A 19,293-nucleotide genomic window follows, 5' to 3' on the forward strand; every position below is an offset into this window, starting at 1 on the left:
GTATACCTTCTTTTAAAGAGAAAGATATACACTGTATTTCTGTGTATAGAAAGGAATACCCTAGAACAGAGCTCTTTCTCACCGTCACATTTCCCCTGTCTCTCTGCCTTGCTCCCTGTCTCTCTGGCCTTGCTCCCCACGCCATCTTTCTCTCTCTCCCCCCTCATGTCTTCTTCTTCTTCTCATGTCCCCTAAAGATTCATTGCTGGCAAGAGGATCCTCCCACGCTGATGCCTGCATCGGGGATAGGTGATTTCCTAATCGATTTAAAATTCCAACAAATCAGTAGAAGCCGAAGCTAAAACTAGATTGCCAAAAAAAAAAGAACTTCTAACGGTATTTTGTTCTTGAATACTTTATTCTTTCAATTTTTAGGGTTTAGGGTTTCTATGGAATTTGGGTTTAAAATATCTGGGTTTTGGTTGTTGATGTAATATCTGATCTTTCTTTTTTCATGTGAATTTTTCCTTTTGTTGATGTAATATCTGATCTTTCTTTTTCCATGTGAATTTTTCCTTCTTTTTTTGGCAGTGCTCTCTATCCATGTGAATGTCGTGGCTGCACTGAAGGAGATATACAGAAGCTAATCAAGCCTTGCCCCTTATGTGTTTGATGATATTCCCAAACTAGGCAGTATCTGCCCTTCCACTTATTTCTCTTAGGACACACAGATTTTCCTATTATAAGCATTATCAAGAACCTGAAAGTAGATTTGATAAGGTTGTGATATTTATGTATTCATTTACTGATTTAATAATCTGATATTTCGAATTGACTATTTGATAAGAAATGCGAAGACTGCGAACTAAAGATGCACGTGACCTCAGAGGCAGGTGCTAATGCTCATGGATTTTTCACCTGTGCATTATATGCCATTTTGATGTGCCAGTGGTAATTTTTTTTATCAGCATTTATTTCTTCACCTTTTGCCTCTTATTTTCCTTTAGCTGCAAAGGGTTTAAGGGTTCAATTCAGTTGGTTTTCCTGCCATTTTTTGCGCACCCGGTGCTGAAATTCGAGACTGGATTCCTTTATTTCAAGTGCATTAAATAATGTTTTATCAACCTCAATTGGTTGCGTGTTTCTTGATATATCATGGAACTAGAATTTGATTAACTAAAAATATTGATTACTGCAAAGAGTCAAACTATAGATGTAACTCACCAATAAATTGATTAGTTTTGAACTTCCAATGAAAGAGCTAATTCAACGTGGTTACATTTTGATTACTATCTCAAAACACTAAAGCTTCTCTGTTCAAATTGGCAATATAATTAAATCCCAAAACTTCTTCAGATGAGTTATTGATTTATTCAAAGATTTCCATTCGTATTTCTGTTGCTTTGGATTCTTTTTTTTTATGCTTTCGAGTCAAGTTTTTTTCTATTTGATACGGCATATAGGATCTTTCATTAAGCTGTTTTCCCATAGTGGCTGAAAATCACAAGAAACAATGAACAAAAGCTATAATGTTTCATAGCTTCCATTCGAGCTTGGTCAGTGGATTTTGGGAAAATTAGTTATTTTCTTTCTATTATCAGTTTTTTGAAAATTTTCTAAAGGATTCATTAGCCAACCTCAACGAGTTCGGGACAAAGGCTTAGTTGAGTTGAGTTGAGTGGAGTATCAGTTTTTTGTATGGGTACTAATATAATTCCATCAAAAGATGGAGTCTTTACATTTTTAATCATTCCAGTCAAATCTTTCTACTAGGTTCCTGTAATCAGGTTTTTCAAACTGATGCCGCAAGCATAACTCGATTGCTCTAGCCTTCTCTTTGGTTCTATCATTTTTATTTCTTAATTTTTGATGTGGTTTTTGCTGGAAATTTTGTTGTCCTCCTCGGGAATTTCTGTTTGCAAATTAGGGGTTTGATTTCTTGAGTTCAAACAGAATGTTCAGCTCAAATTTAATGCCCTGTTCGTTTCTCCTGACTAATATGTTTTTTTTCCCTGTTATCTTTTCTTTCTCTCTGCTTAAATTTGTTGGTGAGTTAACCCCTGCTGTGGTTTTGGTTTTTGTTGCCTTTTGGTTTTCCTTTTTGCCAATTTTTTCCTGTGTTTGCATTTTGTTTCCATTCTCTTTCATCAGCAGTAGAGTTTACCCCTGTTGTGGGTTTCGTAGGTTTTGGATGTGATTATGTTTCATCACAGATGGTTTCTCCAGGCACATTCTCATCATTGTTCGACAATGCCCATGTTTGTTTTGGATTTTGAGGATTATTTTTTGAGTTCAAACATATTATTCAACTCAAAATTAATGCCCTGTTCGTTTCTGATTTTGAGAATTGGTTTTCACTCCAAAAACTGAATATTGGATTCAACTCTAGCACTGACGGTTTTTTCTGATTAGTAATCATGTTAGCTGGCGTACCAAGACTTGCTTTCTTCACCCCTTTCATGGGCGAATGAATGACCAATAGTGGTACATGTGACTTATTTTTCATTTTTTTCAATATTGTGTTCCCATTTCAAGCCCCTCATCTTAAATAAATTGTACTAATTTTTCTCCATTAGATTTTGAAGCTGCTTCCTATTCCATATGATTGTACACTAATAAACTGATTGTTATTCCACTTTTCCTTCGATCTCAACCAATATGTTAGTTACAATTATTTTGATCTGTGTGTAATTTGATTTATCCGGAATTATTTGAAATTGGTCTTTTTTTAGAGCTTCAGGTAAGTTTAGTTTTCGAGACACAACATATATAAAAAAGGTAGGCTAACAAGTTTTATAAATTTAAGAGATCAGACATCATTCGATTTAATGATGAGCACCGGATTATTAGATCCATTTGATTCCTTTTTCCTCTTGGAGTTTTGATGATTACACTCTTTATATTACACTCCTCTATTTCTTCACTCTAAATTAGCTTTCAACCTGTTGTTGCATAGCGTTCACCCCGTTTGTGAGGCATGGTTCATTGTTAATGTATTAACCGTACAACTTCACATTCTTCTGGACCAAAGGTGAGTGAAAGAGCCATCCAAGATTTTTTAGAGCATGGTAGTTGTTTTCCTTGCCACATATACTTATGTAGATATGCATCTCAGTATATGTGGATATGCCACGATTATAAATGTTTGTACCGCAAGTTCTATCCTTTTGAAATTGAGTCAGAAAAATATCCTTTATATTTTGCCAAATTAATCAATTAATTGTCTTAATTGAGTTGGTGGGAAGTTGATGGTAGTTATACATGGAGTTCAATGACTTTTCTTGCTAATTACGAAGAGGATAATTTTCTTGCTAATGAGGAAAGAATTGAGGAATGAGTTGTCTTTCACATGTTAATCTCTATCATAGTATTTAAATGCCTGGTTTATCCAGGGTTGCACTTCTTTACAAATACTTTAGAAAATCTGTATTTCCATTATTTTCCTCATTTATTTTTGGAATCATTTACTTTTCTTTGTCGTGCCGTGCCATGCATCGCACGGCGAGTCTTTACTAGTTCTATATAATCCAGTTGGTGATTAAAACACGGGAAAAGAACTGGAAAAAACAAACTAACACCTAAAATAATTTATTAGAAAACACAAAAATAAAAATATCTGTTGATATAGTATTTATACTTGGACGACATGGCTAAGGGAAGTAAATAATTCATAAAAAATGAATTTAAAAGATGTATTTATAGATTTTCTCTAAATCTTTTATAAAGTAGCGAAGGGGGAAATGTGAGCAATAGGAAAAGTGGTTGAATAAATGGGCTTGCTAAGCAATTTAGCCGAAAGCCATTTTGTGGCTAACTTTTGAGCCAGAGAACCGCCACCTCAGATAAATAAAAGGAATATGGTAGGAAAAGCTTTTCGAGTGCACCATTTTTTGGGAGTGTTGATATGAAATTCGAGGGGAGGAGGTTTCATTTGATGTAAGATGAGGAGAGGGTGTGTTGTGAAGAAAAAAAATATACGAAAGAGGCGCCCTTTAGACCCATTTTCAAAACCTATTATACATGGGAGTTGGAGACTTGTGTTTTCAAATGTAGAAGTAGAAGTTAAATACACATTTGGGGATTAGGAAAATAAATAAAAGTTGAAATTGTCAAAAAAACATGTAGAGATTAGATAAAAAATTTAGTTGAACTACCTTTTGCATAATAGGATAACCATCTCAGATGAATAAAATGAGGACAAAATCATCTGAAAAGTGAGCCTCCGTGGATTTTCTCACATGCAAAAGTCAGCCGCGACATGGCTTTTCTTAAAATTGCCTAGCAAGTCCCAATGAACACATGTATAGTACAACATCAAGTGGTCTTAAACTATGTTTCCTGTAAGAACATTATATATATATATATATATATATATATATATATATATATATATATATATATATATATATATATATCGAAAAAGTGTTGCTACTCGGTCTTGTAGCTAAGCTTATCTACTCGGTCGGGTCAAATACAGTACGGGCCCACATTGTTTGAGTGATCCAAACCATTCATTTGAAAGTCTCTTACCTAGATAAGGTGTCCACAAAAAATTAGACTCATAGGATGATCCTAACCCATCCAACAGTGGAGGGGAAAATGGGAAAAAATGGACAGACACAGTGTGTCCATAAAGAGGAAGGGAAGTTTTACTGTTCACAGACACGTGTCATCCTCCCCTTCCTCCTCCCGTTTATTTTGATTTTCTCAAATTCCCAAAAAATCAGCAGAAAATACAAAAAAAAGAAAAAAAAACAGGAAAAAAACCATTAAAATAGGGAAAACCCTCTCTTGCCGAGAATATTGCCCTCTATATCTCTCGCTCGCCCCCAAAATCTTGCCTAAGAGAAAATCTCAATCTCGACCCAAGATTCCGACGAAGACTCTCTCTCTCTCTCTCTCTCTCCAAAATCTCGGTATCGCGAGATCATTAGCAAAGCCCGAAAATCCTCACTGAACTTATCTTCTCAGGACCGCCTTGACACACGCACCACAACTGCCATACAGCTGCTTCATCAACCACGAAGTTTTTGATTTGTGATTTGTGATTTTCGGTCTTGGGATTTGTCCGAAATTTTGTATCTTCTTTCTACTTAGAAGCCTGATTAATGTTTTTTTGGGTCTTCTCTCCCATATTTCTGCCCCTCTTCAAGAAACCCTATATATTTGAAAAGTGTTGCTACTCGGTCTTGTAGATAAGCTTATCTACTCGGTCGGGTTAAATACAGTGCGGGCCCACATTGTTTGGGTCATCCAAACCATTCATTTAAAAGTCCCTTACCTAGATAGGGTGTCCACAAAAAATCAGACCCATAGGATGATCCTAACCCATCCAACAGTGGAGGGAAAAATGGGAAAAAAATGGACAGACACAGTGTGTCCACAAAGAGGAAGGGAAGTTTTACTGTTCACAGACACATGTCTTCCTCCCCTTCCACCTCCCATTTATTTTGATTTTCTCAAATTCCCAAAAAATCAGCAAAAAATACAAAAAAAAAAAAGAAGGAAAAAAACCATTAAAATAGGGAAAACCCTCTGTTGCCGACAATATTGCCCTCTGTATCTTTCGCTCACCCCCAAAATCTCGCCTAAGAGAAAATCTCGGTCGAAACCGAGATTTTCGACCCAAGATTCCCACGAAGACTCTCTCTCTTTGGGTTTTCACAAATGGGTTTTCACAAAAGATTCATATAATGGAAAAAGCATTCAATGTAAGTCTCTTTGCCATAAGATTCAATAGATTTCAAAAAATAACGGAATTAGCATGCAAGACCCAAGTCAAGTCTAAAGTTTATCAATGGCTCCAAAGATTCAGAGAGTTTGGGATTCACAATCAACAATGGCATAGTATTCAAAAGGTAAATCGCAGCACTAAAGTAGTACGAAATTACGTATCTCAAATGCCGAATATATATTCCTTCAACAATTTCTAGGGCACAGTACCTATCCCAAACAATGGCATTCATATCAATAAATAGGCCTAGGATAGTGGCCAAAGCAATGGTTAAAACCTCCCAAAATTAAGAAAAATTCTTCAAAAATTTCAATGGGTTCGGAAGTCCGACACTATTCATCGGACGCCCGCACCACTATTCATCGGATGCCCAACACTATTCATCGGACGCCTCTGCACACTTTCGGATTCTCAGTTTACTATTCATCGGATGCCCGACACTATTCATCGGACGCCTGCCACTATTCATCGGACGCCCGCAGCACTATTCATGACTGGTTTTTGCCAAAATTCCAGATTCGTCCCGATTGTCTCAAAACTTCAACGGACGATAACTTTTCCGTTTTAGCTCCGATTCGCTCGTGGTTGGATTCGTTGGATTCATATCGACGAAAGAAATCCATCTAAATCAATTTCACGCTCCGAATTGGTATGAGTAATTATTGTAAAATAATCTAATATTTTAGGTTAAGCTTTTTAAAACTAAAATTCTATGACATAACTGCCAATTCTTGGGTTTGTTGGGGGTTGAAGGGCGATACTAACCCTAGGAATCCAAGATCAGTCAAAATATTCTTATTCTAAGCCATATTGATCACAAATCTTATCTTTTAAATACTTTAATCATTTTTTTAGTGTTCTCAACATGCTAAACCTTATATAGAACATAGATCTTACCTCGATTCACGTTCTCTCTTCTTGAATCACGTTCTTCCTCTCTTTCTCCCCATGGATCTTCTCTTAGGGCCACAAAGACAGTTTAGGGTTCTTAATCTCTCTTAAAGTTGTATTTATAGGCTTTTCTGAAGGAGCGCTAATTCTAATCCAACTTCTAATGACAAAATTACCCTTGATTCACAAGGCGGACGAATATTAAAGGGAGGGGTAAATTTGGGTATTTACAGTTATCCAAATAAAGGTATATAAAGAGACGTTTATCTCCAAGGAAGAGGTACCAGAACCAAAATCCAAACAAGTTTTAACATTTTATCTTTACTTTCAAGCACTGTACCTATACTTTTCCCAGCTATAGATTTTATCCGGATTAAGGATGTAATGAATTTATCTTCCCAAGTGAGTCCTTCCCTTTAATTCAACTATCCCTCGCACTGGCGTTTTGTTTCTATTCTTTTGTCATTTAGTTGAAATAGAACGGCTTGTAAACCCTGAGAGTCGTTTGCATTCTGCTTGAATCGATAGCGACATTTGCGTTCTGCACTCGGTGACGTTTCCCTTGCCAATCGCGAGTCATTCATGTTCTTCGCATGTCGACGTGTCATTGACAATTTCCGCGTGTCGACATCTCCTCAGTTGGCATTATGTATGTACTGAAAATGTCCTTTCCATCTGTGTATAGACAGAGGAGCCCGAGGAAGAAGTGACGTTCCCCTCTTCATCTCAATCACCTGAAATCCAATCTCAGGGGATGGAAATGTTTCGGTTGCCGAACCGTCGAAATGAGTTTCCAATTTCATACCTCCTTGGCTGGCACGCCCTTGCATCACTCACACGTATTCACACTCCCCACACACGTTTGCACTGACTAACTGTGCCCTGGCATTTTAGACTGAACAGGACAGTACAAATGCGTCATGTGAATTAAATGAATAAGACAAAATGTGCTGCTATGTGGTTGTTCTTTCTCCAAAAAGTGAGTCACGAAATGGCTTTTTCGTGAAATTTTTCCCATCCAGATATAGCATTTGATTTGCTTTATTTCTTTTGCTCCAGTGGTCTCCTGTTGGCAAGATCAGATTTTCTTTTCATCTTTTCCTTCTTTACTCTTTTTTTGAATGTTAGTTGAATATTAATTCACAAACTTTCCACTTAATCTTTTAATTTATGCGTCTCCTGTGCTAAGAGTTTATGATCTAATATGCACTTAATAATTATATTGCTTTGTACTATCTTATTGCAGTCACAGCTTTTGGATTTTCTAGGATTGCCATGATTTCAACCATGTGTTCATGTTTTCTGGGATTGCTTAGTAGTTAATACTATCATTTGAGTTTGTATGACACACAGGTACATCTGGATGAAGGAGCCTAACTTAAAAAACCCAGTGTAGCCAAGGTTTTGTCTACTGCCATCAAAATTTAGCTTCCATCAGTGCTAACATTGTGAAAATTCATGTCAACATCGTAAAACCATTTTCTCAACTCTATTAATCTTCTCCATTTAACCCTTGGTCACTATTGGTTCCTTGGTGTTTTCATAAATATCAAAAGAACAAAACTGTAAAATATATATCTTTGCTCGACAGCTGCACCCCAATGGATGCCCACATATACAGCATCCTTCATGAATTCATAATAACCTATGCATTAGGGTGGGCCCCACCATAATCTAGACTAACCTATGCATTAGGGTGGGGCCACAATTTTTACACCCATGCATAGTTTTTCTTGAGATCCAAACATGGCCTAAGGGAGGTAAAGATTTTTCAGCTATATGGGCTGAAATCTTGCAAATTTTAATCTTTATTTTTCTCTAAAATAAATTATTTGAGATGGAAAAAATGACCCAATTAATTCAAAATTTTATTCCCTTCTAAATCGAGGAAAGGAAACATTTCCCCTAGAAAAAGTTTTGGTCGGAAATATTTTTCTTGAGATCCAAACATGGCCTAAGGGAGGTAAAGATTTTTGTAGTGGGCGCCTCAATTTCATATTTGTTGCTACGTCTTTGGATTTAAGTTAAGGACTGAATATGTAGTGGCTTCAAAGCACACCAATTCTAGAGTTTCTACTGCTGTGATTAAAAGTTGCTTTTGCTGACCACTCTACATTTGATTGGTATCAGAGCATACCAAATCAAAGAGTATAACTGTATAAGTTTAGAAGCTTCAATGATTTCTGCTGCCAATGTTTAGAATCCACTTGGTTTTCACTTCCGCTCCACATCATATTTAGTATTAAAGCCAGGTTGTTGTATAAATTTCATTTTATGTGGTCCTGTGTGCTCAAGGCAACAATTCAGAGCAAGGTTCGTGTACGAGCTGCCATTGAGAGTGTTCTCATTGGATGTTGTATGTTGTTGCCCCAATCTGTTTACTGTGTCCACTAGTTTTTTCTTACTATTTTTTGTCATTTATTTTTGAGTTTATTTATTTGGATACCACACTTTCAAATCAGGCACACAAGAGGGGTATCCTATAGGTGTCTATTTAGTTTAATTTTATTCTATTTAAATTACGACCTACATATTATTCATGTGTTTGCTTCTTTGTCACTTGTTATATAGAAAAGAGATGAAAAAGAGGGGTATTTGTAACCGAGTTTTTATATGGTGGCCGACCGTGAAAATCACAAGGCAGAGTGTCAAATCTCTGCCCCTTGATTTTTGATCTAAGTGGAAAGTCAAAAAGGGGCTTTGACAAGGATAAAAAATCAAGGGGCAGAGTTTTGACACTCTGCCCTTGTGATTTTCATGGTCGGCCACCATATAAATTCTCATTGTAACCTATTGTTCTTTTATTTTTTATTTCAATAAAAGATTACCTTTTACCATAACTAGTAAAAGGCTACAATCCTTATTTTTTCCAAAAAGTTTCTTTTACTTATATTTCTAAAATCTTTGTTCTTTCTAATAAATCTTCTAACTACATACATCCAAATATAGAAGAGAAAGTTTCTCAAAAACTGTGTTCTGTTGGAGAAATTACTTCAGAATGGAACCATTATGACATTTCATGTATGTTTGGTGTTGTACGATTAAAAAGACCAAAATGCCTTATTCTCATTCTTCTTTGTTTTCCTATTGTTTAATCTCCACCACCATGGCTGACCATCGCTGCAACTTGAAGGAGGAAGAAGAAAACAGAAAGAATTGATGTCGGGAAAAATAGAAGATGCTAGAAAAATGGAAAAGAAGAGGGAGAAGGATAAAAAGGAGAATCGACACTCGAAAGAATGGATCGGAAAAAATGAAAAAGGGGAAGAAGAGAATGTTGGGGTCGTATTGGTGGAATTGGGGTCGACTCGGTGAGATTTAGGATTGACTCAGTATTTTTTAAAGTCAGCTTGGTGAAATTTAGAGTTGACTCTGTGAGATTTTTCGGTCGACTCAGTGACGCCACATTTCACGAAGTCGGCCGCAATCCTCACCGACACGGCCCCAATTTCTGCTTCCTCTCTCTCTCTTTTTTAAAATTTTTTCTAGAGTCTTCTACTTTTTCCATTGTCGATTCTTTTGTTTCCTTCTTCACGCTCTTTTCTTCATCTAATTTGTCCACTTTTTCATTGTCTTCTTTCTCTTCTTTCTCCTCTTCTTCCACCTTTTTCCAGTTGCAGCGATGGTCGTCGGTAGTGGTGGAGATTAAAAAACAGGAACAATTAAAAATGAACGAGGCATTATAGTCTTTCTCACAGTACGCGAAATTGAATAAAACACCATTGACGTGTCATTTCAGAAAAGATAACACAATTTTCGACAAACTTTCCTATTATAGAAAAGGTTATTTTTTTGACATACAACCCTATTTCAATTAAAAATAATCATTTTTAGTTTAGGCACTCCCCAAATATCTTTTTTTTTCTTCCATTTTCTTTTATAGCAGTACAAAAAATGGACTCCTATCCTACTTCTAAAAAAATAACAGTAGGCTCTCCTCTCAAGAGGATCTTTCATTTCTCTCTTCCCCTCAAAATCCTAGAAGGGGGTGGGGTGGGGATATTTCCCTCGATTGGTGCAATTCCCTCTCTCTCTCTCTCTTCCTCGCCTCCTATTGCTCAAAAGGTTACAGGAGAACTCTCTTAAAAAAAGTCATTTCTTTCTCTGCACACACTTTACTATAATGTAGACTTTCTACAATTGTTTTTTTTCACCATACAAGCCATTAATACACAAATACAAACTAGAATTTATACTTTTTTCCAAAGCATTTTATTTAATCTCGATCTTATATATTGGGGATATTGGGGCGATGCGCGAGTCAAATCTTCGGCATTCATATTGACTTTCACACAGGGCTTCTACGGAATACCAACTTCTCAATCCATCCATGACAGATCCACCAGCAATGATTGGACCCACGAATCGCAAGCATCGTGAAAGATTTAATCCTCTTCTTTTATTATTCTATTGTTTATTTATTAGATCCATACATAAACAGATTGCACATAAGCTATTCTTAAATTTTATTTATTTAAATAAATTTTTTCTTTTGGTTATTGTTTTATGCATTTTATAGTAACCGATCATATGCATACTTTATCATTTATAAATTTCCATATCAAATTTGTTTGATATAGATTTCTTTGAAGTTATTATTTTATTTAATTGTAATCTTTGCTTGTAATACATCATTTTGTTGATAAAATTACATATTTAAAGCTTTCTAAACAAATTTTAGGTTAAAACTTTTACATATTCACTTCGACATGTTGAACTAGTCATGACCCATTAGAAATCCAACTTCACAGTTATATTTAAATTCGAAATTTTGATGTCCTCTCTTCCTACTACATTCAAAATTTCAAACCTTTTATTTATTTTTAATCTTGTTTTCTTTGGTGTATGAGATCAAGGGATAAATAAATACATGAAAAAAAGATCTTCTAAAGAGCATGTATAATTGAACTCTGTGTAAAGAAAAGATGGTAGAGAGATGGTGTGTCTAGTAGCAAAATATAGAGAAATGACTTGTTTCTAAGAGAATTATATGATGAAAGGTCTTATGAATACGTACTCAGCATCCCATCCTTCATATTTGATCCTACAGCAGCTCACTTTTTGACGGGCTGCTGTTGGACCAAATCTCAAGGATGGTACCTTTATCGTACCGCCTTTATGTGTTCATACGGCCTTTCAGCATATAATTTCCTTCTAAAATGGGAGGGAGAAAGATATTTTGGTACAGGCAGATTTTAGCTATAATATAAAATTTTATTTCTTTCTATATTTATGTATTTCAAATTTAGATGTTTACAACATCCTCTGTAGAAGAAGATGAAGAGATTAATTTCATACTTGCGCAGGGGTCGGGCTGTCTCAAATGTAAGCAAAAGTGTGAGTGTTCTTGATTTTTCTGACAAGGAAAAAGCTGCTAAACCACCCAGACGCCTCTCAATTCCTGCCAAGTCTTCTGTCAGCCCACTACCGAGACCGGTTAGCAGCATTACCCCAATATCAGAAATTAGAACAAAGAAATCAACTAGCAGCCAGGGAAATTGTGATACACCTGCCTATGATGCGTCAAAGTTGACAAACAGGCGGAAATTCAGTGTTCTCTCATCTGTCTCTTATTGGATATCACAGATTAAGATATCTGAATCTGCCGCTAAGCATTCAATTTCACTTGGGTTTTTCAAGCTTGCCTTAGAGTCTGGATGTGAGGTATCTAGGCCCGTATATTCTTCAATTTCACATTACACACACTGCTTGTATTCTATGCCACAAATATCTCCAATATTTTCAAATTATCACGTTTTTATAGCGACATTTTGATAAAACGACAATTCCGAAATAATCCCTAGATTTTAAAAATATAGCAATAATATCATAAAATATTGCAATAATATCATGATGTTACCCTGACATTTTTACGATTTTTTTATATTATATATTTTTCTTAAATTTTATATATTTATGTATTTTTAAATAACTTTATTTTTATATTTTTTTCCTGATATAAACCTGGAAAAAATAAAAGAAATTTAATATATTCTGAGATTTTCCTTTGCCTAGAAATTCCCAAGAACGATATTTGTGACATTGCCTGTCTTGATTTTTCTTTCCCACATAATTTTAATTTGCTAATGCGTTGTGGCTTGAATTCACAGCCTTTTCAGCGATTGCGTGATGAGCTGAAATCATATGTACTCCGACATAACCTTCTGGAACTTGGAGAACCCACAAAGGAATTGCTGAGAAGCTACAATATTTCAGAAGATTTAGAGCAGGTACAGGTCTCTGAGACATGCTCTCTGGTCCTGAGTCATCTGATGAAGATGGTCATTCAACTTCTACTGCAAGAGCTGGCAATTTGAAACCCAAATCATTGAATTCCGAAAATATTAGAGCGTCTGTAGTTGGAGAAGCAATTTAGAAAGAGGGTGGTAAAAAAAGAACTGCAGTCAAGAACAGGGCATCAGTTAGCAAAAGCTCTTCAAATTTGGCATCTGTTATTGATAATAGGAATAATTTGCAAAAGAAATCTCAGGCCAAGTAGGCAGGATACCAACAGAGAGAAGGGGAAGGTCAAGAATTCAGAGAGTAAGTTTGCTAGTGAGAAAGGTAAAAAAACCATCTCGATTTTTTTTTTCTGTTCTTTTTTTCTTTCTTTTTTTTTGAAAAATGATCAGGTGTATGGTGTTCTTTCTTGCCTCAAGACCTTTTTTCTCATGGGAAAACTGCACGGCATTCATTTTTTGTTGTTGTGGCAGTTGACCTCATGGTTACTATTCAATGCTCTGTGGATAAACCCATGGTGAATGTATAATGTCAACCTTTGTCATGGCCTACAAATGGAAATTATTAATTTTAGGGCAAATTCTTAAAGAACCCACCTTTTTGATAGGGTCACAAATGAGAGTAGATAAAAGGGGTTTAACTGTCAATAGCAGTGCTCTTCAGTTGGCCTTGCTCATCTTATCTTTTTGTTATGTTACAGATTCAAGCAATCCTATGTCTAACGAGGAAACACAGCAAGATGACAAGGAAATTTGGTATGATATTTTCTTCAATAAAATGAATTTCAATTGACTGTTTTTCTAGAAGGATGGGGCTGCCGTTATGTTTTTTTTGTTTTTTTGTCACATTATAATACATGTGGCACACTTAGACATTTGTTCCACTCATTTAGCGTGCCACCATTACCTCTAGTCTCACCATTATTGGGTGATCCTCACCTGGATAAAAGGATATGACTGTAGGATAAAAGACATGATTTAACATAAAATGAGGACATAATGTTAATAATCAAGCTGAACACTTGATCACCTCGGGACTGGAGGCAATGTTCTAGACTAGCTGGGCACACCAGATTGATGAGGATGAACACCATTGGGTGTGCAATTTTTTACAGTTGGAAACCTGTATTACCAAAAGGTAATATGGGCACATCTATTCGTATCACTATTCATTTCTACATTGGCGCCTTATCTGAATTTGAAAGGTCTTTTCTTAACTTCTTCCTGCCACATCTGAATTGAAAAGGTCTTTTCTTAACTTCTTCCTACCATATCTGAAGAATTGAAAAGGTCTTTTCCTAACTTCTTCCCGTTACTGAATTGTTCATTTGAAAACTCTATTGCGATGTGTTATATTCAAATGCTAGAAAATGAGAAATTAACTACGGGTTCATATTCAACGAGGACAACAATCTTCTGACTAGACAACTAAGATTGTTCATCTAATGAGGGTTTCAGGCTACTGCATATTCATGGTTCGCTTAGCTAGATTATATCTTATGTGTCTAGTAGATGGTTACATTGATTGGGTTTTGGTACATATATTGCTTCAAGGGATTTGCTAGCGACTATCCCGGATGGCATTTCATGGCTGGCTGCTGCATGTGAGAGCAGCCTCACAGGCTCACTTTTCATCAGATTTTGTTTTATGAACTTTATTCATCTGAGGTGACTGCTCTCAAATGCAACAGCTTGCCACAAAATGCCTTTCTGTGATGGTCCCTAGCAAACCCCTTGTTTCAATATATGGTGTTACCTCTTACCTGTTACCTTGATAGAAAATGTGCGTCTCTAGTGGTCTTTCTGAGCATGACTTTGTTCAACTTGTTTCTTACAAACCTCTAGTCTTCATTATTTCAGCACTGTCATATCAATATATGGTGTTCCCTGTTACCGTTATAGAACAGGTTTCATCAGAGGTGTTTTGGTTGTTTTGAAGGTTTTGGTTCAACCTTTTAAGCAGCAATGATGGTTTGTGGCATTGAGCCTGTTCAATTAGAAGGTCCATAAATCTTACAACTTTTTATTGTTTAGTCCTCTCGTACTATTTTTTTCGATTTTAATCTGAGGAAAGGTATCTGCCATTACAACCATAGTTTTAAAACGTCTCAGCATCATCGTCGACTCTGTCGTGTCAACTCCCTTTTACGCTGGATGAGTTCCTGTCCGAATCCACATTTTCACCCTTCAAAGTAAATAAGATATCCTTTGACTCCATAATTATGACTATTTCATCTGGGTACTCGATCGTGGCATTCAAAGTGACTAGGATTTGATTTGGCTTCTTTTTGAAACAGAGATTAAAACATTATTTTAATGATTTTGTTGTTTTTGCCTGTAATCCGAAACAAGTAATTCAAGTATTCAACTACACTTGATTTGTTTTCTTTATTGTGATGATCCAGAGATCTAAAGTGACCTTAGAATATGATTTTAGTCATTTAGTTGAAGGATTTTACTCACTGAATGTTGATTGTCGGTTGTGTATTGTTATTGCTATTGTCTCTAATCTGATACAAGTAGTTCAACTGTACAAGATCTGTACTGTTGATTGTACTGACTCGAAGCTCAACATTTCCCTGGTAGCCGATTTTAATTATTTAATTGAATTCCTTTACCAATCGAAAGCTGATTGTTGGTTGACTTATTAGCAGTAATCCATTTGTGGTTCTTGAAATACCTCTAATCCGATGCATGTTTTTAACTCAGCTATTGAGGGGCTGTAATCCAGTTCTTTTGAAGGTTTCCTTTTTCCTTCAATACCGACCCTTTCTAATTTCTGACATCCCCTCAATCCAAACATAAAAGGATGTTTTTGGGGGTCTAGCCTAACTGCGATGTTACTCACAAGAGGAAGGGATTAGAAACACCCGTAATTGAATTAAAAAAAGAAATGGCAACATTGGATAGTCCCTTGATCATTTATCAGTTTCATACCCCTTAGACCCCTTGACAGGGCACGAGTATTAAAATAAGAAATTGTGGATTACATCTCCTATTGTTATTATTATAAGTTGTTATATGCTTTTCGTTTTGTTTTCTATCTGTTTGAAGGTCAGTAAGAACATTTGATGTATATGCTATTCTCGTTTTATTTTCTATCTGTTTGAAGTACACAAATCAGAAGGTTAGTTTGATCATTTGATGTGAGGCACTTTTGAAGTACACAAATCAAAATGCTATTCTCGATAGCAGCCTTCAACAGGTAAAATTGTTGAGATTATGAATAAGTTTCTCACACTTGTACACTTGCCTGTTAATATGTTTCACCCCAAAAATGCCCACCAATTTGTCATCTAAATGCTCTGTTCCTGTTTTGCAATTTTTCTTGTTTGAAGGTTTTAAGCAGAAGACAAAGAACAAGTGTTTGTGTTTGAGTGGTGAACAGTGATAATTGCTGTGTGTCATTGTTTTATTCTTGTGGTGATTGCCAACACTATATTGATATCATTTAATTTTTTGTTTTGTATACATTTGGAACATAAATTATGGGTTTTTGTTCTGAAGGTTGCATGGTTTCTATAGTGCAGATATCAACTGTACCAGCTATTCACAAAAATATAAAATAAATAGTGAAACGCCATTATCAAAATTTAAAGTGCAGATATCAACTCCCTCTAGTTATGGGTTATGGCTTTCAGTTTTGAATCAATGCATTGAGAATCACAGTCCAAATTGCATGAGGGAGAATGGAAGAGAATGCTGGATATTTGGAGACAAAACTAAAAAACAGGTGAATGAAACAAATAAGACAAGCTAAATCAATCAAACAAAGAGAATTGAAATACGACAGGTCGGCAGGCATATAAAAATGTATAAAAATGAAACCAAAAGTGCTTAATCCACACATAAATATTGTCCATGGGTTATCAACCTAGCATTCTGCATTAAGATATTGAACAATCCAATGGATGGCCTTAGTTTGAACGATCCGAGGGAAAACCCAATTAATTTGGATCCGCTTTGAAACAGATCCGAGTGGACAGTGGGCTTGTTGAGTGTTGACTCCCCAAAAACCAAAAGTGCTTAATGCCTAGCTGTTTATGCATGGGTCTTCCCACTTTATTCACTCAAGGAACAACCTCTTTTTATTGTCTCTTTCCTCTCCCATTAGATCTTAAGACCAGAATCAACCCAGATCTTGAGAAACAAAAAATTTTTGTATCATAGTGAGGATTCTCAACTAATATGTACAAAAAGTCCATAAAGACAAGAGGGGGTCACTATCCATCCATATCCACTTTTGGCGTCAACTTTTGCTCAAGGGTCTAGTCTCTCTTTTTATCAACTTACTATAAAAATTTTCTATTTATTATCTATAAATAATGAGAAATTTTGTAGCTGGCCATCGATAGGCTCCTTGTTATTTAAAACCTTATAGATGCTTGTCCTTGTAGTAACTAAATGTAGGGCTGCAACTCGGGTCGGGCGGGTCGGGTTTTGGAGAACCCAACCCTACCCGAGAAATATCTCGGGTCGCGTTTTTTTCGGAAAACCCACGATTTCCAAACCTGGCCCTACCCATGATAAATCTCGGGTCGGGTCGGGTTTTGTCACGTTGACGCAATTTTTTAAGGAAAATTCTTGTTTGGCAAGGCAACTCAACTCATAGAAGCAGAAATTACACTCACATTACACTTGAATCAAACAATGCTGTAATCAAACAATGTTGTAATTACAATCAAACAATGCGGAATCAAACACTTGAATCAACTCAACTCATAGAAGCAGAAATTACACTCACATACAATAGCAGTGGGTGCGTGGGTTTTCACTTTTAACTTTTAACTAACAATAGAAAAAAAATGTACATACTATAACTTATGTAACTCGGGTCGGGTCGGGTCGGGCCCCTTCAAACCCGGCTTGACCCGAGATTCATGCGGGTCGGGTAAAACCCGGCTCGAGTTGCAGCCCTAACTAAATGTCATATCTATGTTATATATCTGGTAACTAAATATCATATCTATGTTACATATCTGGATACTATATATGATGTGGAACTTGGGTGGCCCCATGCTATTTTTGTGAATGGTAGAAAAGTTTATTAAAGAGGAAATAACGGGATAATCCGTGTCTCAGGGGTCAATACAAGACAGAAAAGAAGTATACAAATACAGACACACGTACTACTAGTCGGCCGTTAAGGAGGGAGAAAATCAAACAACTCTAAGCCTTCCTTAGACACTCTTGCTCTAACTAGCTTATTATTGGCTTCGCCATTTGCCAATCTTACATGCTGGAAAGAAATATAGGTCCCAATATAAATGGCTAATGGCCACACAATTCAGTACTTAGTTGAATTTTGAGATAAGAGTTGCTAAAATTCTCTGCATGCATGATGGCTCCAACTAGTTTGCTCTTTTTTTCTTCCACCTCCAAATATAGTAGCATTGTAGTTCATCTTCATTTTATTTTCAACATCTTTTTGTTTTACAAAATCCCCTTTGAACATTGTGGTATGTTTGCTCTCATATGAGGAATCGATTCGACCCCGCGTCCTTTTTCAATTAACAAAATATCTACAATAAGGTCTTCTCAGTTGCTGTAAAGTGAAAAGAGGAGTGGACGTATCAAAGCAGATGGGTGTAAATACTAAACCCATTCGTTTGCTTTGACTGTAAACTTTCCATTTTTCAAGGAATAAAATATTTGGGCTTTTGATCAAAGCAAAATGGCTCTTTACAAACGACAATGTCAAAACTTGGAGTGTAGCAATTTTATGGAAAAAGTTTGGAAAGGGAAAAAATATAAAAAATTTCCTACTTTTTTTTTTTGATAATTTGAATCCACTCTATTCAATTTTTATTTAGAAGGACCTCATGATATATCCCTATAAATTAACCACAATCATATTATTCCCTTCGAAATCGAGGAAAGGAAACATTTTCCATAGAAAAAGTTTCCGTCGGAAATATTTATCTTGAGATCCAAACATGGCCTAAGGGAGGTAAAGATTTGTCAGCTATATGGGCTGAAATCTTGCAAATTTTAATCTTTATTTTTCTCTACAAAAAATTGTTTGAGGTGGAAAAAATGGTCCAATTAATTCAAAAATATTGACTCTAAAATAAATTTACAAGTTTGAATTTTTATTGGCTGTTATAATGATTAAATCACACAAAAATATTGGACCATAAGATACCACACATTGCCGACAACTACTGTGGTACGTAAAATGACACAAAAATGTCCATGATTGATGTAAATTACAACATCTATGTGCCTGTGAAATCCCTTATTTTTCAAAAACTACTGTGGACCCACTTCATATGATGATCGAAACCGTTCATCTGTTGGGCCACAACTTAAATATGTGGTAACCGGTAAATCATCTCGATAGGATGATCCCAACTTCCCAATCTATAGAGTTTTTTCTAAAATGTGCAGTCTCTCTACAAATCGGAGGGTTAAGATCATCTTGTGGAGATGCTTATTTAAGTTGTGGCCCAATATATGAACGGTTGGGATCATCCTATGAAGTTAGTC

At 35.9% G+C, this 19,293-nt stretch overlaps 1 protein-coding gene across 8 annotated transcripts; it reads left to right on the plus strand.

The window, feature by feature from the left end:
• The first annotated feature begins 100 nt into the window (after nt 1-100).
• LOC143885511 (uncharacterized) lies at nt 101-16,277 on the plus strand. 8 transcript variants are annotated; one of them, XM_077389713.1, is made up of 8 exons: nt 102-249; nt 532-891; nt 2,897-2,971; nt 11,872-12,229; nt 12,676-13,129; nt 13,506-13,560; nt 15,917-16,009; nt 16,143-16,277. In XM_077389713.1, exons 2-5 carry the CDS (start codon nt 812-814, stop codon nt 12,880-12,882), a joined length of 720 nt encoding a protein of 239 aa, XP_077245828.1. In that variant the 5' UTR covers nt 102-249; nt 532-811; the 3' UTR covers nt 12,883-13,129; nt 13,506-13,560; nt 15,917-16,009; nt 16,143-16,277. The 8 variants fall into 8 exon arrangements, 7 of the variants coding, with proteins under 7 accessions (XP_077245828.1, XP_077245826.1, XP_077245830.1 ...); XR_013253359.1 differs by adding an exon at nt 7,919-7,966 and having other exon boundaries at nt 101-249; nt 13,506-16,277; XM_077389711.1 differs by having other exon boundaries at nt 13,506-16,009.
• Nucleotides 16,278-19,293: the final 3,016 nt, after the last annotated feature.

Source organism: Tasmannia lanceolata, unplaced genomic scaffold (assembly GCF_043159265.1).
Source record: "Tasmannia lanceolata isolate RefF3 unplaced genomic scaffold, GAP_Taslan_0.1 ptg000008l, whole genome shotgun sequence".
In the NCBI taxonomy this organism is placed as follows: Eukaryota; Viridiplantae; Streptophyta; class Magnoliopsida; order Canellales; family Winteraceae; genus Tasmannia; species Tasmannia lanceolata.

What these genes read in the sequence shown, in the direction of transcription:
- LOC143885511 (XM_077389710.1), top strand. Translation starts at nt 812, where the DNA reads ATGCACGTGACCTCAGAGGCAGGTGCTAATGCTCATGGATTTTTCACC. An exon ending in GCCATTTTGATGTGCCAGTG is followed by an intron (nt 892 to 2,896) that starts GTAATTTTTTTT and finishes GTTGTTGCATAG; the next exon opens with CGTTCACCCCGTTTGTGAGG. An exon ending in CCTTAGAGTCTGGATGTGAG is followed by an intron (nt 12,230 to 12,675) that starts GTATCTAGGCCC and finishes TTGAATTCACAG; the next exon opens with CCTTTTCAGCGATTGCGTGA.